The sequence below is a fragment of the Lathamus discolor genome, chromosome 2 (assembly GCF_037157495.1).
Source record: "Lathamus discolor isolate bLatDis1 chromosome 2, bLatDis1.hap1, whole genome shotgun sequence".
NCBI lineage: Eukaryota > Metazoa > Chordata > Aves > Psittaciformes > Psittacidae > Lathamus > Lathamus discolor.
The window spans coordinates 83,332,901-83,358,958 of record NC_088885.1 but is presented as its reverse complement, the minus strand read 5'-3'; the positions used below and the strand labels follow the sequence as shown (position 1 = coordinate 83,358,958).

At 40.3% G+C, this 26,058-nt stretch overlaps 2 protein-coding genes across 6 annotated transcripts in view; both read right to left on the bottom strand.

Annotated features, from left to right (window-relative positions):
• Positions 1-431: 431 nt before the first annotated feature.
• ZNF622 (zinc finger protein 622) lies at positions 432-9,060 on the bottom strand. Its single transcript, XM_065667583.1, has 7 exons — positions 9,003-9,060; positions 6,758-7,373; positions 4,685-4,939; positions 3,837-3,999; positions 2,901-3,013; positions 1,891-2,034; positions 432-1,264 (listed from the first exon to the last, which is right to left on the bottom strand). Exons 2-7 carry the CDS (start codon positions 7,362-7,364, stop codon positions 1,137-1,139), a joined length of 1,410 nt encoding a protein of 469 aa, XP_065523655.1. The 5' UTR covers positions 7,365-7,373; positions 9,003-9,060; the 3' UTR covers positions 432-1,136.
• A 2,121-nt stretch (positions 9,061-11,181) lies between these two features.
• RETREG1 (reticulophagy regulator 1) overlaps positions 11,182-26,058 on the bottom strand; it is a 64,848-nt gene continuing 49,971 nt past the window's right edge. For all 5 annotated transcript variants that reach the window (XM_065667577.1, XM_065667580.1, XM_065667578.1 and 2 more), the window contains 6 exons: positions 24,092-24,218; positions 22,811-22,895; positions 21,285-21,422; positions 19,577-19,641; positions 18,288-18,414; positions 11,182-15,431 (listed from right to left, as the gene is read on the bottom strand). In XM_065667577.1, coding sequence (XP_065523649.1) covers positions 14,920-15,431; positions 18,288-18,414; positions 19,577-19,641; positions 21,285-21,422; positions 22,811-22,895; positions 24,092-24,218 — 1,054 coding nt within the window. In that variant the 3' untranslated portion in view covers positions 11,182-14,919. The remainder of the gene's footprint in view (positions 15,432-18,287; positions 18,415-19,576; positions 19,642-21,284; positions 21,423-22,810; positions 22,896-24,091; positions 24,219-26,058) is intronic.

Sequence of the window (26,058 nt, the reverse complement as noted above, 5' to 3'; positions counted from 1 at the left end):
TACCAGGGAATCCAGAGTCATCCTAAAATGAAGCAGTACAAATTGACTGTAACCATTTGCAAATGCCTTAATGATGAATTCATAGCCAAGCAAACAGCAATTTGCCTGTGGCATCATACACTCACAGTGCATGCTACAGCTAGGGGCTTCATGAGCGAGTCTACACCTTTGTGTGTAAGTATCACCTCCTTATGTGAGGTCAGAGGAACTGGTAAGGTCATGGAAGCTTTTAAACACGTACAACACCAGGACCAACACCAGTGCTGCTGCCTCAACTGTTTAACAGGCAGATTTTGTCTACAACTGCCTGTAACAGTTCACCTACTTCAGTGGGAAACCGTGCCTCCATTCTAGCCAATACATGTCTCCTGGGGTCACCTTCCTCCAGCAAGATCATACGAAACACCAGTACTCAATAGGAACAACCAAAGTTGAAATCAACAGTAAATTTAGAGTTTTAATCAGAAAGCCTTTAAAAGATCATCTGAAATTTTGATTTACATTGATCTAGACGTTATGGTACTTTTGAGCAGGTTCTAGGTAGAAAAACTGATTAAATTCAACATAGACCAACTTCACTGTAAAATACTAATCCAGCCCTGAGATGGAGCATAAAGCAAGTACAGCCAACTTCTGAGGACAGTATTAATCCTGGAGTTCTATTTTTCATCAGTGCATTTCTTCAACCAATTATCACTTAACCATCCCACAATCTCAAGTTTTCACTTCTTTAGTGCCAACTAGATAGTCCAAAACACCCAGCTAACTTACATATGGTACTACCAGTGAAAACCTTCAACACACTGCCTCTCAGGCCTAGGATCTTCTCTTGGCATTTTGCAGAATTGGAAAACGAAGACAATCAGACAAATGATAATGTCAACTGCCCCACAGTTAACAGCTGGGACTACTTTGCCACATATCCCATTTAAGATATTTTATTTTTTAAGCTAAGCCAACCTTCATCTCACTGGAAGGGACAAGATCCCTGCTCTTCTTCCCATAAACAGGAAGGCACACCAGTGTACACATCCCATTTGATAAGTACCGAGTCCATTTTAACAACAGAATCCTTGAGCCAGAAGCCATTAAATCCCTCTTTCCAGAAAACAGTTGTGTGCAGCTCTCTTAGGAACTCAGAATCTGACTTGCATCCGGAAATGCATCTGCTTTGTAGCGTTGTTACTCATTCCTGTCTTGAGCAACCACTTTGACTTCATCCTCTGCAGGTACTGCATATCACGCTGCTGAGCATAGGCTGCCCCTTCAGGGAGAGAGGAGGAAGAGAAAGATGGGTAGAGTGTAAGCAACTTTTATGCAAACCAGCATATCTGTCCATTTACAGCAGCAGTCAGCTGTATGTTTCCCTTCCACTACTGGCATGTTTCTTTTCTCTTGGGCAAAGTCAGTTCCCTCTATGAATATCCACAACTGCGATTAAAGGAAAAGGTTGTTTTACATTCCAGTACTGGTATAGGTGGGTGTGATTCTTCTATTTCAAAAGTGGATATAGACCACATCACTGCTCCCCAATCAGAAAAGTATTCTACTGACAAAGAAAGACTGGTTTATGTTAACATTATTAAATAGCAAGAGCAGTGGTTTTGACGGCAGAAACCAACAAATCTTAGGAAGTCACCAAATACCAAAACACACATGCTAATGCACTGAAAGGCTTGCACAGAAGCTGCAATGGATTTTAGATGCATTCAACTTCCTATAACTTATTCTGTTTGGATGTCGGGAATGAAAGGGAACTAAATATAAGGGAGCTAAATATAAGGGATACTGCATAAAACCTCAAATGTGAAACAAACTCAACCTATTTAATTGCAGAGTAATGACTCCCTAGAACTTCTTCCTCTGCAAAAACCCCACATTGTCACTCACCTGTCTGACTTGTCCAGCCCAAAGCTCTGTACTGCTGCAACACACGACCCACTGTTTTCTTGTGGTTTGCTACAGCCACTGTTCGTGACAGACCAAATCGTTGCTTGTAGTATCTCATTAAAGAACGATGACCCACTCTTGCACCTGCTCAGAGGAGGGGACATCTTATTACGTATAACGAAGCAGCTTCTGAAATGTAGGACTTGGCATATTATGAAAACTGTAGAAAATACCTGTGCTGAGAAATGCTTTTAAAAGTTCTTAAAAGCTTCAGGACTATTAGGAACTCAATGTAATTATCATAACAGCTGCTGTACTGCACTCTACCTTGAAGTAACAAAACCAAAGAATGCTGTTGTTCAAGACGGCCTTAGCTACAAACAGGCAGCTATCAGAAAACTGTATTTTAATTAGGGGAAGGAGCACACAGGCAATGCTGTTTCAAAGTAACCAGGGAAGTAACTTGCTGACATTCAGGAAGTCTTCTGTAACTACATAGTTGGCAGCACTTTTCAGAATGAAAAGACTGAAGTCCCATCATACAAAACCCACCAAACCAACCAAATATAAGTAAGCAAGACAGCCAAATGCTACACGAGGCAAGAGAAAGGTTTCTGAAAAAAAGAATAATATTTCTGAACTAGTTTACTAAGTTAGTTACCAGCTGCCTCCCTGAAAAATACCTACACTAGATAACTTCAGTTAGAGCTTCTCCAAGTTGCACTGAAACAAGATATAGAAATGTTGGGAGTATACCATGAATCACATGTCAATGAAGAGGTAAGGTGAGCAAAGGAACCCCCTGCCTCAGTCCACATACACATTAATGCTGAAAAAGCTGACTTACTTGGTAATGGAAATGATGAAAGATGAGGACAAAACCCCAAAGACAAATGCAGAATTACTTTCTCTCAACAAGGGAAAAACCAGTGACCTATGCTGCAGGAAAAGGCTGCAGCTATAAGAAATGCAGAAAGTACATTGTAACACAAATACTATGCCTGAACTACCTGAAGGAAGGATCAGCTCCATGGTGTCATCATCATAATCCAACTCTCTCTCTGTTGGGCGCTCTCCAGGCACCTCCACATCTTCCTCATCCTCGTGATCAGGGTAACTGCTCCTGTGGAAGAGTAGCAGTACATTGTTCATACATGGTGAGCAGCCACAACTATCCAGAACCACTACACAGAATTGCCACACACAGCTACAGCAAGCCACAGATATTGTTAAGTTTCACTTATGTTGGTTTGAGAGCTCTTTCCAGTAGCACCCTGCCCTGAATACAGGCTGAAGACAAAGCCCACCCATCCTTCACCCACTTCTATGTGCAGAACTCAGTATGGTTCTGCTGCTGCACACTTAACAGCAAGTTAGGCTGAAAAGCCACCACTGTGCAGCCCACCATGCAGCCCACCATGCAGCACACAGCCCACAGCCCACTGTGCAGCACAACCATTAAATGAGTGCTCCAAGAAGCTCCACTAAATCTGTTACCGTAATAGGTTATTTCTGACCAAAATGAACACAGCTTCGGATATGCTATGGGAAGTTGAACAAAAAGCCTTTAAATCTCAGTAGTCCTGTTTAACTCCAGCTACTTAAAAAAGTCCATAGTACGTATAAAGTCCATAATCTGCCTAAAATTTAAGAGACAGTTACACCCTTTTATGGTCTTTGCTGGTGCACTGAAATCTAAACTCAGTAACAGCAAACATACAAAACAGAATTCGAAATATATTTTCAAGTAAAACTGGCATTAGTGGTCACAGGAGAGGATAAGCAGTCATGATGTTATGCTTACCTAGAAAAGTGATGAACCAGCTATGCAAAATAAGCATCAGAACCAGAACCAGGATGAAATTTTAAGAATTAATAATAGTTTCTGATGTAATATTCAGCTGTCCTTTTGTCTGTGCTCCACTCAAAGAAAGGCTCTCTCTCACCTAAAATCATAGAAGTCCGCAAATTCCAGGGCAGCATCTCCATCTGTGAAGAGTTTGCAGTGGCTTTTATCATTCATGTGAGCCTGTACTGCTTCTGTAGAGTAGAAGGATTTCCCTTTTTCATTGCACCAGATGCAGATTTTCCCAATGCCAACTTTCTCTCCTGCAGAAAACATTAACACTTCTATTGGTCTGAACAGAGCCTCCCTTGTCAATAATTAACATTTCTGTAGTGTAGCTTCCCAGCTTGCAGACAGACAGAGCAAGAGCCTTGAGCCCTTCATTTCTACAACAGCCCTGCTGTTCCTATGCCTTGACCATATGGCTTCATCAAGGACAAATCTGCGCATTTAAAGGTTCCTTATGACAAGGTATTGATCAAGATGTATTCTCACCAACAAATTTCATACTTCCAACGGTTTTCCATCTAATACTTCAAAATTCTTTTACTCTCCATTATTTGTAAGCTTCAAGGAAGATACATTTTTTTTTATGGCTTTTAGGTCACTTACAATGAGGCAAATACTTGTGACCCATTAGTAGTTCATGTGCACACTTTAGTAACAGAGTTTTGTCCTAGACTACATGTAGTTGGACAGTTTTCTCAGCATTAGAAAATTACTGATACAGGTACAAGACCCCATTTGCTTAGTAAGGTTTTCTCTTACTCTCCCCAAAAAGACTGTGGTCTTGTTCATGATAAAAATACTGGACTCAGATATTTTTATATATTTATATAAAAATAAAGCACTCAGATTTTTACACTAAAAAAAACCCAAAAAACCTTTTAAAGTCATATCCAAGTGAAAGTAAGCAATAAAGAAATTGGAGAACATCTGCAGGCATACCCAGGTACTTGATTAGTCCTCTGAGATCCACAAGGTACTCTATATCTGGAATGAAGAAACTGTGAGCTTTTGTCATATGTGCCACATTTTTTGTGAGAGATCTGGAATGGTGGGGACAGAATAAGCAGTCTGTGACTGGTATGGCCCCAGCAGCAGGAGTGCTTTCAGCTTCTGCCTGCCTCTCCTCTTCTCCTCCTACACTTTCCATCTCTTCTTCAGAGCCAATCTCTTCATCAGAATCCATATCTTCCCAGTCTTTAAAAGGAAGTTTTAAAACAAAATTATTTATATGATTACTTGTCCCAAGCAATAGGAGTTCCAATTAAGCTAGAAAAAGTTATCACAGAAAATACTGTATTTTCTATTCTCACAGTGAAGTGCCACACAGTCACTTCCAGGTGCAAGAATATACAACTGCCAGTAAAACATCTTTTCTTGTAAGATGCATATAAAAGATTAAGTCTGCTCATAAACAAAGCTGGCAATTCTAGTATGCTTTCCCTTCCATCTTCTCAGCTATTAACACTTCATTGCTGTTATGAAGCCTTAAATTTAATTCACCACAGCACAAGAATGCAAGCATGGCTCATTAAAAACAATACAACTCTGCCAGAATCATGCAAATACTCATTTCCAGAAGTGAGGGGAACCACACTCCTGTTCACACATACACCTTTAACAACAAAGAACAAAGCCAGCTGCCACAGACAAACTATGTGTTAGTACACACCAAGATATACTAACAATTTTACACAATTGCAAGATTACTGCAGAGCTGATTAAGGATAAACAAACCAGCAATCTGACTATACTTCCAGAGGTGTCTAGAAATCTGGTTTAAGGAGTTCAGATCTGGGGCAGTGAGCATTTTGCTGTACTCTATTCCTACTGGTCCCCTTTCAACTGCCATGTGCACAGTGTCTGTGAACACGGAACACGATGCTCCCTAGTGCTGTAGGATGATAACTAGAGAACTTTGCTATAGGAAATAGCTCAGTAATTTTAAAAGCCTCACACTGAATTAACAGGACTTTCAGGAAACATTCCTGGACAAACACTTAAAAAGAAAAAATTAACATTCAGAAACCTACCAGGATTTAGCATTACAATTTATGACTAACACGTTAATACAAAACAGGTGCAAGTTGGCTCCTTCTTTAGATGTTAAAAAGCATGTTCAGAGGTGTATGTTTCTACTTTTGTAGAACAGATTCCCTGAACTGCAACTGAAACTTCAGCAGCATAAAATTGATGTGTCATGTTATTGCATCTGTTACAATGGTTTCAGTAATGGAGCAGACATAGTATGGTCCCACTCCATTCACACCTGCCCCCTTGCTGCAGCTTAATCACCCCATTGGGCTGCTCAGAGAGATGCATTTGGAGCTGCACTGTAAACTACAGCACTGAAAGCATCCAGGTTACAAATAAGCCTTTTCTGGGAAATCTTAAGCTCCGATCTTTTCAGTTGTCTCCTTTCCAGGCTGACCTCCAACAAAGACCTGTCTCCACACAAGTGGTGAGGGAAAAGCAGCAGGAAAAGGCAGTTGGGGTGGCAACTCCTGAACCAGTTTTAATACAGATGCCGACATGCTGAGAAGCTATGCCACACAGCATAAGGCAGACCTTCTCCACTGGTCTTGATAGGCAGAGAAAAGCAAAACCCGCCCCACTTCCTTCAACGGATCAGTGAAGTGATTGGTGGGACAACAGCAAATGATCGTGACTGGATTTTTGTTCATCTATTTTTCAGAAGTAGTTTTAGGGTAACCTTTTATGTTAGCCTCCCTTAAACGAAACTTCCCCTGGATTCTCACATAGGAAACAGTGCTCAGGTTAGTAACTGCTTATATTCAACCTTCACAAGCATTAATATCTTGACAGCTGGCAGTTAAAACACTGACACAGAGTCCTTGACAGCAACCATGGGCCAGCCTTAACTCCTTTGTTAATTTACTTAACAGGAAGACCTTTTGTGACGGAAAATGCTGTACTACTGCAAAAATATAAAGAGGTTTTTATGCAAAACCGTTTAACCCAAGCTATCTATTGTCAGTATGTTTATTGCCTTACCTTCTTCCGTATCCTCTTTTTCCTCTGCCTGTTGTTTGGCCAGCTTCTTCGCTTGCTGTTCAAACCACTGTAGACGTGGAGGTTTTTCCGATCGTTCTCTACTCTGTGATAAGCTGGCACTTACCATAGAAGCAGGAGAGCTACTTGCATCACTAGGAGGAAAAGGCATCTTCTTTGGAGAGGAAGACGGCTGAGCTCTGATGGCTTGCTGAATAGCGGCATTCATTTCATCTTTGTTTACACTCTCTGGAGCCAGCCCCTTTTCCAGGTTCTTTTCATTTAGTATTTTCACCTTCTTGCTGACAGCTTGGACAGCTTTCTTCTCCAACTCTAAGTGCTTCTTGGACTTCAAGTGATTCTCGTAGGCATTGAAGGTGGAGAATCTCTTGCTGCAAACTGTGCAGTAAGTGGCAGTGATTTTGTTCTGCTCCTCTGCCACTGCTCTCTGCGCTAGGACTCTCTCTTGGAAGTTCTCAGCTGTGACAGGAGGCATGTCAGCGACCTTACGCTTCAGGTTGTATCTATGCCAGTCAGTTTTGTAATGGGCACGCTGAATGTCGGCATCCTTGAAAGCCACGCGGCAAGTGATGCAAGTGTAGGTTGCCATTACTAGAAACTGGGGGAAAAAATAATAATCATGATAACAAAGGCAAGTAACAGCCACAAAAAAACCCAAACACAACATGCTGGCAGCACCCATGTAAGGCAGCATAAGATATACAGTTCTTGTACAGAATTAAATTTATTAGACAACTACTCTGCTGTCCTGAGATCCCACTTGGAGTACTGCGTTCAGTTCTGGTGCCCTCAATACAAAAAGGACATGGAACTGTTGGAATAAGTCCAGAGGAGGGCCACGAGGATGATCAGGGGACTGGAGCACCTCCCATATGAAGACAGGCTGAGAAAGTTGGGGCTGTTCAGTCTGGAGAAGAGAAGGCTGCGTGGGGACCTCATAGCAGCCTTCCAGTACCTGAAGGGGGCCTATAGGGATGCTGGAGAGAAACTCTTCATTAGGGACTGCAGTGACAGGACAAGGGGTAACGGGTTCAAATTTAAACTTGGGAAGTTTAGATTGGATATAAGGAAGAAGTTCTTTACTGTGAGGGTAGTGAGGCACTGGAATGGGTTGCCCAGGGAAGCTGTGAATGCTTCATCCCCGGCAGTGTTCAAGGCCAGGCTGGACAGAGCCTTAGGTGACATGGTTTAGTGTGAGGTGTCCCTGCCCATGGTAGGGGGGTTGGAACTAGATGATCTTAAGGTCCTTTCCAACCCTAAATATTCTATGGTTCTATGATTACCAATCAGCATGTTATGTACTGAAACCAGGACAAGGGAATTAAAAAGAAAAGACTTTGATACAGTTATCAGAGATTACTCATACCACAGCAGCTGCAAGAGAATCCCAGCTCTGGACTTAGCACCCACTGTGCTCATCCAGGTTAAGTCACAGGATGAGAGGGTCCCCAGCCTTGGCAGCAGTGCTTCAAAAGCTGTGCACTTTTTACTGAGAATGAGAAACCAATGTTTCTTATCGAGCTTCTGTTCTGCCAATTATAGGCTTTTGAGGAGATCAGTGACTGCTCCAGAACAAGGGTAAAAATGGGAAAACATGCTTTCATGCCCACTTCCTATTTTCCACAGCCTAATCAGATTGGAAAACAGCTATCACATTTTAAAATAAAACCCTTTCATCTACTTTAGTACAGTGCACATTCTGTCAACAAAACTTCACACTGCAGAACTGTTAATCTGGAAACACGGTCAGCTATGCCTACATGTAGTGCAGCTATGCCTACATGTAGTGCCTGAAGCCACCCCCACTCCTGGTCTTCCTCCACTTCCCACCATTCATCTCAGCTGTGCTGCTTTGGTTGTCAAAAGAGATCTAGAGGGCAGTGACCTATCCCTGATGCTGTCTTTTTCAAACCCACAAGTTTCCTTCCTTCCTTTTCAGTGCTTAATGAAACTTGACCTTTTCTTCCTTTTAAACAAAGTTGGTGGAATCTCTTGAACACTCTGAAGGCAAAGAGCAAAAAAACACGTTCTAACTGGAGATCACTAAAGCCACTCCCATCCTTTAAGTGATTTAGAAAAACTGTGTTTTAATCTGAAAAAAACCCTAACTAATACATCAGGAGGAGGAGGAGGTCTAAAAGCAGACAGAGGAACGGCAGCCCTCCAAGAAGCTACCAACAGGCAGAAGCAGCAATGAAAGACACAAGTACGCAGAGCTGAAAGGTACCTTATGAAATTCTTGTTCCCTGGAAGAACTGGACTTTACTGCAGTGCTATCCGTAATCCTACGGTGAGAAAGAACACATTAGCAGAAAATAAAGGCCAAGATATTTTATTTGAAATAGTGTTACTCATCCTTTCAGTGTAACATGAAATTTGTTTCAGAGGAAAATATATTCTCTGCCTTCCAAAGGATCCCAGCTGCTCCCTGAAGCACTGCCCTCCCACCCGCAGAGCTCCTTATCCCTTTCCCAGTCCAAGCAGGTATTTTATTGCCATAAATCAACGGACATGGAATCATGCTGTTAATCACAAAATCCTTACAGAGACCTCAGTCTGATCTGGTCTATTTTGGCAGGGAGTTGGAACTACTTGATCTTAAGGTCCTCTCCAACCCAAACCATTCTGTGACAGGCAGACAGCTGCTACACACTAGATTATCCTGGGGTTAACGGAAAAGAAGGAAACCCAAAACAGGCCAGAAAAGGTATGTAACTGAGAGGATCTAAACGCATAAACCTCCACGCCTGACTACTGAGTGGAGAAATAACGTTTACCACCCCAGCCGTGTAAAGCAGAAACAGCCCCCGCAGAGCCCCGCGAGGTTTCGCCAGCTCTGCCCCTTACTCCGGGGCATTCTCACCCACAAACCCAAAGCGCTGAGGCTCAGGAAAACAAGGCCCGAGGCACTCACAAGCCTTCAGCCCCAGGCTGGCTGTCCCACAGGGCCTTTACGACGCCTGTTTTCAGTTGCTTTTATGTGAATCTGAATTGATCCGGTGTCCGTAAGACTGACACAAGCCAAGCCTGAGCTCACCAGCCGGACACGGAAACTGACCGCACCGCTTACACCCGGGGAGACACGAACGACTGAAATAACCTGAACCAAAGCAGCACGAAGCCTGCCGCTGCTGCCAGCCGTGACCCGGACCCGCACCACAAGGAGGATCCGCACCACGGAGCCCAACCCCCGGCCGCCGCGGCCCACCCGCTGCGGCTGGGCCTGGGCCTCGTCCCTCCCCCGCCACTCCTGATAGAGCGGAGGGGAGGTGTGCCGGGCCGGGCCGTGCCGGCTCCCCGCCGCCCCTCCCGCCCCACAGGACACACACCTGCCAGCCGCAGGACGACAGGCCGCTGCAGGCCGCTGCCGCCGGCGCAGGACCACGCCACGCTCTGCCCGGCAGATGAACAAGGCCTCCTTCTTCCGGCAAGGCAGCTCCGCCCCACGCCGCTGCCACCGCGGAGGCCGCACGGCCCGCCGCGCCGCCAGAGGGAGATGGCGGTCCGGGGAGCCCGGCGCCGCTCCTGTCCCCGCCGCTGCCCGGCCGGAAACCAGCTCTCCCGCGGCCTGGCTGCTGAAGCGGAACTATAGAATCAGCTGGGCCGGAGAAGAACATTAAAGATCATCAAGTCCAGCCATCATCCCGGGACTGCCAAGACCACCGCTGAACCATGTCACTGAGCGCCTCACCTGTGCGGTTTTTGAGCACTTCAGGGATGGTGACTCCACCACTGCCCTGGGCAGCCTGCTCCCAATGCCTGAGCACCCTCCCTGTGCAGGAATTTTTCCTAATACCCAGTCTAAGCCTCCCCTGGCGCAGCTTGGGGCCATTACCTCTTGCTCTACTGCTTCTTACTTGGGAGAAGAGACTGACCCCCACCTCGCTACAGCCTCCTTTCAGGTAGCTGTACAGAGGGATAAGGCCCCCCCTGAGCCTCCTTTTCTCTGGACTGAACAGCCCCAGTTCCCTCAGCCGTTCCTCATCACACTTGTGCTCCAGACCCTTCACCGGACCCACTCCAGCACCTCAATGTCTCTCTTGCAGTGAGGGGCCCAGAACTAACACAGGATTCAAGGTGCAGCCTCATCAGTGCCAAGTACAGGGGGATGATCACTGCCCTGGCCCTGCTGGCCACTATTACTGATACAGGCCAGGATGCTGTTGGCCCTCTTGGCTGCCTGGGCACAAGCTGGCTCATGTTCAGTGGCCATCAGTCGGCACCCCAGGTCCTTTTCCTTTACATAATACTATGTAACGTTGTCAGACGGGTTCAGTGGGTGCGAGCCCAGGTCAGGCTGGGAACAGACATCAGCAGAAACCCTGCTAAGGGGGTCTGGTGTTGTCCTTGTGGGGTTTGGTCACGGTTGTTTCCTACTTTGGGAACAAACATACAATTCAACAGGATGAAAGATAAAAACTAACACATATTTATTAAATGGTTTTACAAACAATCAATATAATAATTCCATGTTTACAAAATAGTAATCAGGCTAGGTAAAGTGCTGCAAAATACTTTAAATAAAGACATTTTTGTAATTTTCCAGTTTCTGGTTACCTGGACAGGTGTTACTCACAGACTGTTGACGCTGCTCGTATGCTGAGAACAGACAAGGAGACTACAGGGAAATTGTTCAGAAGGCTTAGACAGCCTGGAAAAAGTGCAAAACGAACAAAAAACCAAGTAAAACAAGTATTTCTTCAGATCCTATTACTTTGGGTTAGCATGATCTCCCCTCCTCTAAATGGAACATGTTTTTTTTTCCACAAACAAACTTAAGAACAGTAAGTAGTTGTGTAGTACATACACACAGAAAGCCATGTGTGCCGAAAATAGGTGCTTTTATGCCGGATTTGGCACAATGAAAGCCACCCACTGGCCAAATGGTGATCCCTCTGTCACTCAGACTTACTAACACAAGGGGAAATTTCATGAGTATGAAGGACTGAATTGCATCCCACAAACACACACTCCCGACACACACCGTAGAGATGTGTGAGGAAGCCACTGCACGGCGAGGGAGGGGGAGCACTTCAACCCCACTACTGCAGAAATACATGGCTTCCTCCATTTACTGCTAGGTGAGAGCACAGCAGGCAACAGAAGCAGGACTGATTCCATAGCAAGATCATACTCCGTTACCCCATGCTCATTCGTCCACACCCTGACCTATGCCCTCTTTCTGCCTGTGCTGCCTTTTGACTGGAAATGGCACACCAGCAGACTTTCCATGGGAACAGAAGCACGTTTCAAAGCTTGCTTGCCTTTCTTCTTGCCTGTGTATTCAGTTTTGGAAGATGAGAAGGTGATGACAGTGCTCGGTAGGAAACATGCTGTGGACCACTGTGACAGGAGCTCTGAAGTAACTGCCACTTTGTGGCAGCTGCTAGCATACAGCAAGGTGAAGGTTTCTTGAGGGATTTCCAACTGGGCAGTGTGCAAGGGATCTCAGAAAGGAGAGAAATATTTTGTGGGTTTTGCTGTCAAACTGCTGTCATTGGAATGTATCACGTCCAAGCAAAGTATTTCTTATGTGTGCTTCTTTGGGAGAAAAGAGGTGATTTCCTGCAGAATATTAAACACCCTTCCACTATCTGAGGAAGAATACTAAATGTTACAGTATTAGCTCCTTCCCATTACACAGTATTTAGGGACTTGAATGGATTTGACTACCATGATAAAATAAAAATAAAATTCTAAAGATACTCAAATCTATTTCAAAATTATGCCCCTTAACTTTAATGATTGCTTGTTCATGTTTTGCTTTGTTTTTCTTTCTGAAAAAAAGACTCGTACCAGAGAAAAAAAATCAATGTCTTCTATCTTGAAACCAGAAAATGGATCATTTACAAAAAGTCCAAGAAACTCCTCCAACTGCTTTTCCTTCTTGATCTAAACTGTTACCCTAGAACAGTGCCCCTGCATTATGCATTTTTATGACCACGAGTATTCTTCATAAAACAACAATAAAGTGCACACTGTTATAATGCCATAACTGACAGCCAGCTAGTCCATCCCATAAATCCATCCCAGAAAAGCTAGGCTAGGCTAGGCTAGACTAGGCTCTGCTCCCTCCCTCCCACCTCTCCCTGTGCTGTAGCCTGTTTCCCTCCTGGCACCAGTATACTCCTGTACGAGGAAGTACACAGGTTTTTGGGTGTCCTATAAAGTTTCACCAGCAACTTGGAAGTTGGACTCTTCTGACTGTATAGATTGTCCTAATCATGCAGCAAGGAATAAGCATTTTAACTCATCTGAGAAATTTAAATGGCCTTTAAACTTACTGATTTCCCAGGAAAAGCTTATTTTTGTTTTTTGTTTTTCAAATGGGAAGTTCAGTCTGGGGGAAGCTAAAAAAGAAACTTTGCAACCAATGCTGTGGAAGTGACATGGCCATGTTTTTTCAATCATTTCCAGAAACTTGCTTTTAATGTCAAGATGATGTAATTTCAAAAGCTGCATCTTGGATCTGTATCCAGCATCCACTAAGTTCATAATGGATTTGATAATGAAGGCACAGGCTCACTTTTCTGACTGGCAAAGGACAGCAAACACGATCAATATGCATTACTGACACAAATGCACAAGCAACAATAAAGCTAGTGTCAAAAATTCTCAGCAATTTCCGTTTCGCTACACTTTTTTTGGCCATCTGTCTGGTTTTTACCTCAAAGTAAAATAAAATGGAGCTAACTTCAAACACAGGTTTGCCTACACATACATGTTAGTGAAATAATTTTATCATCTGTTGCTGTACTTTCTGAGGGTCCTAAATGACGGTATTCACCTCTTCAAATGCCAGCAAATGGAAAATCAGTAGTAGTAGCAGCTGACATGGTCCCTCAACTTTGCTAATGGCTTACATCACATTAAAAACAATAGCTTTACTTCTTTCTATTTCTTTGATTACTATTGCTTGGTGTTGCAACTCAGTTTCATCACAGGTGAACAAAAAAAAAGCCCTAGAAAAAATTAAGTTACCTTCTTAAGTTCCTAGGCCATTTGCTCAGCATGCATGGAGTTTAAACTGGCAAATAATTTCAACAAGGTCTTTTTTGTTTAAATTACATGCCAAGAAGAAGATTCTGAGAGTCTTCCATATCAAATTACCTTCTTTCTTAATAAATTCTTAAAATACAATTTTAAAATATTCACCTTGCAACACAACTTTTGTTGCAAGTAATGGCAGCTATCCTGGGGGAAAAAACTAAACCCCACAGAATCTGGAGTAAAGGAAGCGGCACCTAAAAATGCCTCTCTTTTTCTTTTTAATCTCTAATTTATATTCCAAACAATTCCTCCCCTCACCTGCTCCCAACCAAAAACGTGGTTTGGTTTAAATGATACTAAGTTTTTAATAAAAAAATCTGGCTGACTTTACATGGGCAATACTGCCAAGGACCAGACTCTATCAAGGAATGCAGCAGATAATCAGTTGAATAGCATACCACTTTACAACTCTAAAAGCCTAAAACAGCAAAAAACCCTTGGAAATGCATCACCATATCCAAAATAATTTAAAGGTTTTAAGAATGAAATGAAGTTCTTTGATAGTGTTGCACACATATTTAAACTAGAGTTGTGCTGGTTAATGTGTTTCATCTATATTAGATGTACCATACATAATGCTAACTGCAGGGGTTTTATACTTTTCGGTATGATTGAAAGAAGTGAGATTTAGTTCAATCTCATGGCAATTCTCTGATAAATTACCCTCACTGTGTGAATCATTAATTGTATTACATGGTTGGCAATCCAGGGCAAATAAACTGCCCATGTGGAAAATTTGGCTCAGGATCCCAAAATACATGGTTGGCAAAAAGATAAAAAAATCCTCTCCCCCAACTCTTTTGAACAACTGACCTTCAACACTTATCTGCAACCGAACAGTGGATAGATAATTCATTTCCATGCTATTACATCGAAGTATAACTACCAGAAACATTAAACTATCAGTATCAGCTGAAATTTATCCAGTTAATTCACTCTGCATAAGAGAAATTATTATTACAACACATCTAAAGGGATAGTTAAAGCTTACAGCTCAGAATTTTCCTTTTTTTTTTTTTTTTTGCTTTTTTGCATTTGATTTTTTTTTTGTGTTTTATTTTTATTTCTTCTACATTACCAGCTGTGATTTCAGGTTAATGATTTCCAAGCAGATTTGAAAGGAAGCCTGAAGACTTCTTCTTTTCCTGTGATTCTGCTTCTTGGCCTTGTGAAAGTCCCAACTCTTTCTCAATCTGCTCAAGCTCAGACTGGTCAAGCAGTTCAAAATCATCAGCTTCTTCTGTGTCTGTCTCCTCGCTCAAACTGGGCGCTGCATGTGAGGGAGCTTGCTGCGCAGACTGCAACTGGTCTTTGATGGCAGCAGACACTGCAGCTGCGATGACATCCCCAGCAATTCCACTCATTAAATTAAAGGTTTGGTCACTGGTCAAAGGCAAGGAGAGCCCCGTAGTGGATGGTCTCTCTTTACTCTGTCTGGAAGCATGATCCACCTTGAAGTACGTGTGTTCCTTTTTTTGTTTCTGCTGGATGGGCATACCAATGCTGGAGTCATCGTCATCATTTGTTCCAGCACCATTCTCTAAAGAAGGAAATTCTGACAGATCTCTAGCAAATGCTTCTTCATGATCACTAGGTCGGTCAAAATCTATTACAGGGTTAACAGAAGGAAACAGTGTTAGCAAAAGCAAAAGGTCTCCCCAAAAAGCAGCCAAATGTAAAAATGCTGAAAGTGTTCCTTTGAATACATTTACTAATGTCTTAAATCTCATACCACAAATCCCCTGAGATCAACCTAACATAGAAAGGTATGTGAGCAAAATACCTTTCTTAAGTGGTATCTAGCTGTACATGAAACAGCCCATATAAATCTTTACCACAGATAGTTCTAAATAGACCAACCACACAGTCCTAAGATTTGTAAGGTGACAACAGGTCTCTCAACTCTTTTTCTTCACAATGTATGTAAATAAGAAATATTACAAGTTTTTAATATACTTGTAGAATTAAAAAAAAAAAAAAAAAAAGTGTATCTGTGTAAATAAAGATATAAACCCAATGTAAAAACTCAATTTATAAATTTTTCTTTCTTGGCCAATGCTTGTATTAAACAGGAAATGGGAAATGGAAACTCTACATGTGACCAGGACTGTTTTATGTTTTCAAGTGGGTAAAAAGCAGAATGTAAACAAAAAAAATATATTATACTTAAATAGCTGCATTAATGGCACGGTATTTATTATTAGAAATGTGTAAAACATATGCTACACTACATGGCCTGTGGAAGAGCCATGAGCATAAGGGAATACTCTGATCTAATATTTGAATGAGAAGGTAAAAGAATAATCACTTTGAACTTACTTTCTATGAAAACAAGCAATAGGAGCATTCATAAGGGCTAAGGAACTGAATCCTAAAAATGTCTCATGTCATTTTCTCCACTTTCTTTAGGAAAAACAGGCTGGGAAGGTGAGGAGGAAGGGCTGTGCTGTATGCAGAGTGCACAGAGCTTTCACAGGAGATGAGCCAGTCCTTGGATGCATCCCGTCTGGTCTTGCACTTGTGTGTATGTCCCATTTGCTGAAATGCTCCGTAGGGGAGAAGAGTGGATGTTGTTTATTTTTCTCTTAGCAATGCCTTTATTTATAGTTTCTCACATTATCCCTACAGCCAAATTGGTGAGCGAAGTGGGTAAGTGAACAGTAGAGTGCCAAGGTCAAACAGCTGTGATCAGTGATACAGGGTACAACTGGAGGCCAGTTATTAGTGGTGTCTTTCAAAGCTACTGAAATCACCACTGTTCAATGTATGTTAATGACAGGGATGACAGGATGGAGTGCACTCTCAGCAAGTTCATGGGCAGAAAGGAACTGCTGTAGGGCAGGTGTCTGATATTCTGGAGGGCAGGGTGCCCTCAGGGGGACCACAACAGGCTGGAGAAATTAACAGGCTGAAAAGAAACATCATGAAATTCAACAGAAGCAAATGTGAAGTCCTGCATCTGGGATGGAATAACCTGTGCAGCAGGTACAGGTTGGGGCAATGAGACAAAAAGCAACTTTCAAGAAAAAGACCTGTGGACAGCAATTCAGTGGCATGCCCTTACAAGCAAGGAAGGCCAACCACAGACTGAGCTCTACTGAAAAAAATGAAGTCAAAAAGCCAATGGAAGTAATTTCCCCCCTCTCTTCAGCACCTGAGAGCACACATTTGGAGTGCTTTGTCCAGTTTTGACCTCTCTAGCACAAGACAGACAATGAAGGACTGGAGTGAGTCACTCAGAAGGCCAGCACAATTACTAGGGTGCTGGAGAACAGGAAATATGAGGAGATACTGAGAAAATCGGCTTTGTTTGGCCTTAAGAGAAGGTGGAAAGGGAGGATCACATACCTGTCTACTTAACTACTGAATGGGAAGATATAGAGAAGATGGGGCCTGACTCTTCTTAAAGGTGCACAGTGGAAGGAGGGGAGTAAACTGACACAAGCTAGAACATGGGAAATTTTTGACCATAAACAACCTTTTTCATCATGAGGGTGAGCAAATACTGGAAAAGGCTGTCCAAGTGGGTTGCTCAATCTCTACCACTGGGGGTGCTGAAGTTTCAAACTGGTAACAGCCCTGAACGACTTCATGAAGTAGAGCCTGCTTTGAATAAGAGGTTAAATGAGATGAATGACAACGGCTCACTCCAACTTCTGATTCTGTGATCATATAAAGCTGTCTATTTACAACTTGAAATATTAACAAAGTATGAATTTCATCTGTATAATGTCATTAAGTAATATCATCTTACTTTTCATTTACAGTGAACTTTTCCTAGAAGAAAAGAAACGCAAGACAAGCAGAGTAACAAATCCAGATACACAGACAAGATTACACCAAACTACTGATGTCCTTAAGTCAGGCAAAGTGCTCACTGAAAGCTTGGTTTGTAAAAAGAACTTAAAGATCTGGTCAAGATCAAGACAAGTGCTTGAGGATCTTTTCCTAGTCTTAGTTTTCACATCTGATTTAGGCTTATTGCTGGCTGTCTTCATTAGCATTCTAATAACAAAACCTAATAATACTTTCTTTAATTGGCTGTTGAGCAGTTCAAAGTATTACTTTTTCTTCCCCAGCTTTTATTTGCATAGCTCACCCACAAAAGCTTTGGTACTAAATTAAAAGGTTTATTTGCTTAAAAGCTTTAGTGGGAGAGCTGAATCTGGCACTGCGTCTGGTTTACCCACCACTACTTACTTATTTAGAAATATTTCTTATGCATCACTTATACATCAACTTCCTGATGTACTTTATTACTTTTAAGATGAGGACAGTTCTTACACAAGATGTATCCAAAATTATATAAAACACTGGAATTAATGTTAAATTCATTGTACAGGAAAACAAACAAACAAACAAAAAACAGCTACCCCAAAAACTTGTCCTCAAAGTCTCTATCATTTTCAGGTAACTTACATGACTGCAACTCATCGATGAAATAGATGAAGCCATTACATACCATCAGATGTGTCTGTCTGTGGAGAATACCCTTCAGATAAGTTAAAGGTCCCATTATCGGTCCAAGATACTTCCGATACATCTGTGTCAGACACTGACAGCTCTTTGGCAACAACTGCAGGATTAACCTACACAAAAAAAAAAGGCCCACACATGGCATTCTTATACTAAAAAAGAAATAAATCACACTACAGGAAGCCAGTGCTTAGACACTGAAAAAGAAGTCTCTTTCATGTCATAGCAATAGAAAGTGCCTCCTATTTAAGCTTTAGTTGCGGAAATATGAAAATAAGAGTAGAATACAATACTCAGAAGTGAAGCATTCCTCTCTGTAATAACTGACAGCTGTATTATACTAAAGCACAGAAAATTCCAGTTATTCATTCTGAAATTCCTACTGTAAAGAAAGCAGAATGAGCCTGCAAATACAAAATACACATATAAATGTGAAGAAATACATAAACTTGGTTCAAAACCCAAGCCCATTATCTATAACTGTCAGAAATTAGCTAAATAAAAAAAATCATTATCCTTTATGAATTTATCCAACAATATAAAATTATGTCAGCTACAAATTTTTAGCCCATGGGACAGAAATTTATTTTTTTTCAGAATACAATTTTTTTCACAATAAGTTCAAAGCGATCACTGTCAGAGTCAGGCTCTAATGACTATTGATCCAATACTGCCTAAGAATTCCAATAAACCTGAACTTTTTTATACCAACCAGTGTTCTGACTATAATGGAAAATACTTTGGCATACAGTTATTTAGAATATTAAGATAGAAATGTGATATTATATTACTGTGTTCTTATACGTATTTAGAAAGATATTTATAGGTAATATACTGATTTGTAGTATCACTGAATATGATCAGACAAGTGATACAAAAGTATCTGACAGATTATGCAGGTTTTCTATGAATGTTTCCCTTTATATTTTGATAAAAATTAACCGCGATTTCACTGCTGCAAATAAAAATAGCCAACTTTGCTATTAAATTCTAGTTTAATCATTCCACAGCCAATACAAAGTGAACAGTGTCTTAGTTTAGGAGGCCAAGGAAACCATTACCTTGAAGTCCAGAAGTCACAAGTTTAAGTTAATTAGTATAAGCCTAAAGATGGAGACCATGAATCACTTTTAAAGCATACTGCTTAGTTCAGGAACACAGCCTCCTGGGCAGGTTAAAGTCTTCCACAGAAGAACAGAGACAGTAGTCTAGATACTCTCCATTATCTATATAGATTTTTAAAAGCAAAGACAGGGCTGACTGAAAAAAAGTCACCTTAGGACACAGAGCTGATATGTCTAATTCACTGTCATCTTCTGTGGGTTTTGTTTTTGCTGTTTCTGAAAGAAAAGAAAAATATTTTTTATCCTACTCATAACAATGGACTTCCAGGTTCAGTGTGTGTTCTCTTTCACACAGCTTGTGCAGTACTGTAAACTTTCACCTATTGATACAGTGCATCATTCACATAATACGCTACTAAGGTGAGGGAAACAAGGCTGACTGAGAGGCTAGATATTTATCAAAATGTATTGTGCAGCAGCCAAAGCAGGAGACATAATATTGCTCTGAAATACATTCTAACAGATTTATTTACCTGTATTGTACTTACTTCAGAAGTCTCTGTTGTTGCGTGTTAATGCAATTTTCTACATAATTGCATGTAACTGCCATTCACAAACCCCTTCTTCTTTGCACCCATCTACCCTGCGTTCACATTTCTATGCAAATATGCATACAAAACATCCTCTGAGGTCTGGTAAAATGTTGTTCCTTACAGGTGAAAGGACACTCTGAGAAAAGCCTCATGAATATTTTAAACCAATATAAGCTGAAAAACACAGTCATATTATTCCTGGTTGCCTATTTTTGCAACTTTCTGTTTCCTCTCTTGTGCCATTACAAGGATTTATAAATCCATGTGGTGAACCCAAGTGGGAAAGCAGAGTTGGTAACTTGTCTGGGTTAAATTAAACTGGAGGGTGAGAGGCAGAAAAGAACAAATCTAACCTCAACCATTTTCCCAGTGCTGGCTTATGAAACTCATGAAACAATACCTTGATCTCTCTCTCTGCTAGTTTCACTTAAAAGTAGAACAAAGTGAATAATACACAAAAGAAAATTTTCAATGCATTAGTCCTTATTTCAATAACTACTGCATTACATGTAAGAGAAGGGGAAAAAGAAGATGGTTCCTCTCACTGTGTCTAGGAACAGAATACTATGATAAATGGTTACAAGAAATGCAGGTTTTAAAGCAGAGGTGAAATCTACTGATGTAATACTAAATAGGGTAGGCTACCTGCAAGTAATGTTACTACCCTACAAAGGTAACATTGTTCATGTAAGTATTTTTCTTGAAACAGCTTTAATACTTAAAATCTCAAAGTTTCCAATGTTACAAAGATTTCAGGCAAGATAGCTGGGAGTTTGTTTCAAACTGATTTCTTCCCCTCTAACTAAAAATTTTGATTAATTTCTAGCTACTGTCTTACAGCAATTTTTAAATGGCTTTTGAATATCTGGGAAAGAAAAATTCTTGTTGCTGTTCAGAGTGAAAACAAGGTGGATTTAGATACCGGAATAGAGTTCAGTCTCTGGAAAAGAATTCTGCTATGTACTTATTTTGTGTTCTTGAGTGAATCTCTCTCCTGGGTACATTTACCGAAGCTAAACAGAGACAAGAATTGCCATACAGCAAGTATTTTTCTCTAAAAACCTAAAAGCAGTACATGTAATCAAGTACGAAGGGAACCATCTGTCTTGCCTTCTTTCCTCAATGAAATAGGGTCTTTTTACCATACCCAAAGATCCAACATAATTACTCCTTTTAAAGCTAAGAACAGTAGCCAGGTTCAATAGGAATATTGCAGAAAATACCTTTACAATTGGCTTCACAGAACAAACCAAACTGTCTGCAAGGTGAATAAAATCTTCTCTGAATACAGAAATACATTACTTAAAACTATACTTAATTACTCACCAGATCTCTGTTTTTGCCTCTGGTTGATATATTCCACTATTCCAAAATCTAGTTTTGTCAGAACAGTCTTAATTTTGTTGTATACTTTCTGTCCAAATTCATTGCACTTGAGGAAGGGACATAAAAAGGCACACAATACTGTGATAAAAATGAAGATAGAGAGAAAAATTGTATTGAAATATTGCTTTATGTGAAGTTACTCAATAAAGTGTAAACAATGCATTTATATACGTTAACTACTAATTTTACATAATATCATTAGCTTTACATAAAAATGCACTGTTAAATACTGTTCTGTTTTCAGCTGGGATAGTTACTTTTTTTCCTTAGTTAACTGGTTCAGTGCTGTGTTTTGGCTTCAGTCTGAGAACAATGCTGATAACACACCACTGTTTTAGTTGTTGCTCAGTTGCACTTACCCTGATCAAGGACTTTTCAGTCTCTTGTGCTCTGCCAGTGACTCTATCCCAGCTGAAATCACGACAAAGGACCATGTGAGACAAACTTAATGTCCAGTCCGGTTTCTAGGAGTCATTACTACTTGTTGCAGAACATACTACTGTATTCATATCAATGGACACATTTTTTTACTTCCTTTAAGGCACAATTTATGATCACTATAACATTTATCATTATCTCGAGTTAGTCTGATTTTGGTATCTCTCCTTGAGAAATACGACTATGTAATATGACATAATCAAGATGCTGAAAAAACTTCTAACCTGAGTTCCATGTTATAAAAAACACTTGTCAGAACCTACATATGTACGTATATGTATTGCAGAACCATAGAATAGTTTGGGTTGGAACTGACCTTAAAGATCATCCAGTTCCAACCCCTCTGCCATGGGCAGGGACATCTTCCACTTGACCAAGCTGCTCAAATGTGGCCTTGAATGTTGCCAGGGATGGGGCATTTACCACCTTTCTGGGCAACCTGTTCCAGTGTTTCACTACCCTCATCATAAAAACCATCTTCCTTGTATCTAGTCTGAATTGACCCTCTTTTAGTTTAAAGCCATTCCCCCTTGTCCTTTCACAACAGACTCAGCTAAGAAGTCTGTCCCTATCTTTTTTATAAGCCCCCTTTAAGTCTTGAAAGGCTGCAGTAAGGTCTCCATGGAGCCTTCTCTTCATGCTGAACAACCCCAACTCTTTCAGCCTTTCCTCATAGAAGGGAAGCTCCAGCTCTCTGATCATCTTCATGGCCCTCTGGCTTGCTCCAACAGGTCCATGTCCTTCTTATACTAGGGGTCCCAGAGGTGTTGCCCCAACCTAGATGAAGGACCTTACACTTGGCCATATTGAAACTCATGAGGTTCACAAGGGCCCACTTATTGAGCTTGTCCATGTCCCCCTGGATGGCATCCCGTCCCTCAAGTGTGTCAACTGCACCACTCAGCTTTGTGTCATCTGCAAACTTGCGCATGTGTGTAAATATAAATAAATAAATACTCCCTATACAGAGACCAAATAATGAACAAAACACATACATACATGATAACTGAAAAAGAGATTCTACTTACGCAGGACATAGGAGAGGACAACTCCAGGAATGTAACTTCCCAAGACAGTGAAAAATGTACATACACTGCAGACCAGCAGGCAAAACTGGCAAAAAACATTAAAATTGGCTATTAACACTTCTACTGCTTAAATCGTTAGATAATTTTGCAAAAGAAAAATGCTGCATGCTAAATGAGATCTAGAATGTAGTGGAAAATTGAAGGTTTTGTTGGTTTTGGTTTGTTTTTTATATATTAGGAAATCTTTAACACTTCTGGTGTAAATAAGCACCAAACAGTTAATTTTTGCTAATTAGGATTTACCCTCTCTTCTGTTATAAAAATATGCTATTTTTATTCATTTAAGATTTAACAAGCTCATGGTTTTTGCAGAAATTACTAGAAATTACTTCACTTTCATTACACAAAAACCCCCGATGAACAGTTGATATGCAGGAAAAAACCCAAATCACTAATTCAATTATTGCAATGCATGCATGCTGGATGCTTACAAAAGCAAAAAAATCTTTCTTGTAAATACACATCTCTCCCCTGTTGTGTTGCTTCAAGAAACTTTTATATGGTGGCAAGAACTCTTCTGATGCTTGTTGGCTACTCTAGCATCCCTGTTAACGACAAGACTGAGCTGAATTTTCTGCGTAAAACCTGGGATTTGGCCTCTGCTGTGACTAAGACATACAGTGCATCTTCCACAACTGCACAATGCTGAGTACAGAATTGATCTGTTGAAAGTTTTCAGAAAGAATCAATTTGCTTTTGGAGCTGAAGTGCAATAAAATGGTTAATTCTCCAGCTCAGTCTTTCCAGTAAAAACAAAACAAACCAAACAAAAATCAAACCCACCAACTATATCCGTATAGAAGAAAAATTATCACAATTAAATATGGGAAATTCTCCTCTATCATGTAACACTTGTGCAGGCATTCCTGAAGATTAGCTATTTGGGGAAATGTATATCTAGGAACTGTATATTTTTTTGTTATGTTTTGGGTTTTTTTTTTTTTTTTTGAAGTTGTTATTAAATTGTGATGTTTTAAAGTTCCTTTCCATGGAATGACTGGTGAGGTTCCAACAGCTGTAAAGGGTGAGACTGTATTGCTATAAACTTTACTGTGAGCACATTCACTCACTGATGACCTACCTGTGATCTCCATAGCAAAAAATTAGCAGAAACTCATAACTGAATGTATCATAATGTGGCCTGGTTTTGGTTTTCTTTTAATTTTTCTCACATTTTTATTAAGTAATATTGAATATTTAATATTACTTGGGAGTGCTTACCTTGCCAGGGTTTTGTTCCTTGAAGTGGGACATTTCTTGAAGAAATACAAATAAATTCATCAGTGCTTCTGAAATGCACTGATTTATCTTGGGTCTGTAGTCTTGCCTGGAACTGATGACTTTCCAGCTGAGTAAGACAAAAATACCCAACAGCTTTGGTTATAGCTCATATGAAAGTTGAAACTGGTTGACAACATGTTGTAAAGCTATAACCTTCAGCAATCCAATGGCTACTGCTATGCTACAGAAACCTGTGCTTGTTTCCACATATTTTATATTGGGCTAATTTGATCTTTTTGAATATTAAGAAAGTATCTGTTCAGTAGTAACAATGCTCAGTCCATATAAGTAGTTATGGAAGAAATTACTGCTTATTCATTATGGCAATATGAAAATACTGAGTTCAAGGCATAGTTGTCATCTAAATTAAGCAACTGAAGCCCAAACTTGTTTCTAATATTATTTTTCCTTAAAAAAAAAAAAAAAAAAGTGCTTTTCCTTTTCTGATTTTTGTCCTGTTCTGCAAACTATGATGATCCATAAGAGGTTGTTACCTAACTTCAAAAAAAAGTAATTGCTTTTGAAGTCTTGATGTTTATATTAATTTCCTTACTGAACTTTTTTTTCTCTATTGTATTGAAAGGACTGTTTCTAAAGCTTAGCTTATGATCAGCCAGTCCTTTTAATACAATTAAAAAACCCCTATACTGAAGAATTTGCTGAAAAACATGAGAAAACACATGTATCTAAGTTGGGTCTGATCAGCTTAGACAATAACCAGTTCAAATTATTACATCATGCATCTTTTTAGAGTAGACAAAACATCTACAACAAAGATGTTTTACAAAACAACAAATGAAAAGAAAAACATACACAGGCCAGTCAATGTCAAATCAAACTGGTACAAAGTATGGATGTACCACCATGCAATTACTGAGTAACTGAAGTAAGTTCTGCACTAGTTTTACTATCTTCCACATAGTTCCCTGCTCAGTACACAGAGCTTTGATCCCAGTGAATGCAAGTAAGCCATAAACAATCCCACAGTCATTTTATTTGGATACATAATCCATTGAATGTCCAATGCATCATGGCATTGATAGCAAATATTTTGTCATAGGCAGATCAAATTACAGGATAAATCAAAAATGACATTATGAAAAAAATGAATGTACAAGGGTCAGTGTGCAGCAATAAGGACATACACATAGATCAAACTGCCAACTCATATTTCCAAATAATGAGACTGCTCTTTAGCTACACACAAGGCCCTGATAGCAGTTGTTCTTGTTATGCAGAAGACAAATGCCCTTGAGATAGCTCCCTGGGACAACTTCAATGTTAGCAAGCATCAGTAAGTGACTGATGAGACTTTTGCTGGTCAAACTTTACCCTGGATGAACTTAGTGTTCAAAAGTAATACTTAAACATTTGGTTTAATATCAGGAATAACAAGATATAATTTATTTTTTTTAGTGAATGTAAGAATAAAAAAAAAAAATATATAATCTATCCTCACTTGTAAAAATACCTGTAGCTTCCACATCAGTATCTGTTCCACAACAGATTGCTTAGTCATTTTTATTTGCACACAATGTAGAAATCAAAAGCCATCATAAGCATTTGGATTTTTTTCAGTTGAAAGCTGGTTAGAACATTGCTTTTGTCTACCTTCTCTACTAAGGACATATGCACAACCTAGCTTTGCTATGCTGTATTGTAATTTATTAGCTGTGATTTAATGTTCATCCTTACTAACAAGGTGCGATGATGTTTTAGGACATGAACTTGTAATATTTCTCACTTTTTGACATAAAAAAAGTGTACAGTACAGTAATGTTTTTATACAGGCATGAATTGACACTACACTTGCACCAAGAACTGCAATGCAGATCTTTCTAACAAGACCAACTGGTTTATTTACAGAGACCAAGGAGATATCAGTTGAAGGAAAACCAGATTTGAAA

Bases quoted from the DNA above. Each gene is read 5' to 3' on its own strand.
- ZNF622 (XM_065667583.1), bottom strand. From the start codon at position 7,364: ATGGCAACCTACACTTGCATCACTTGCCGCGTGGCTTTCAAGGATGCC. The intron at 3,014-3,836 runs GTGAGAGAGAGC...ACTCTTCCACAG, and splicing joins GCGGACTTCTATGATTTTAG to GAGCAGTTACCCTGATCACG. The intron at 1,265-1,890 runs GTGAGTGACAAT...CTCTCCCTGAAG, and splicing joins GGGCTGGACAAGTCAGACAG to GGGCAGCCTATGCTCAGCAG.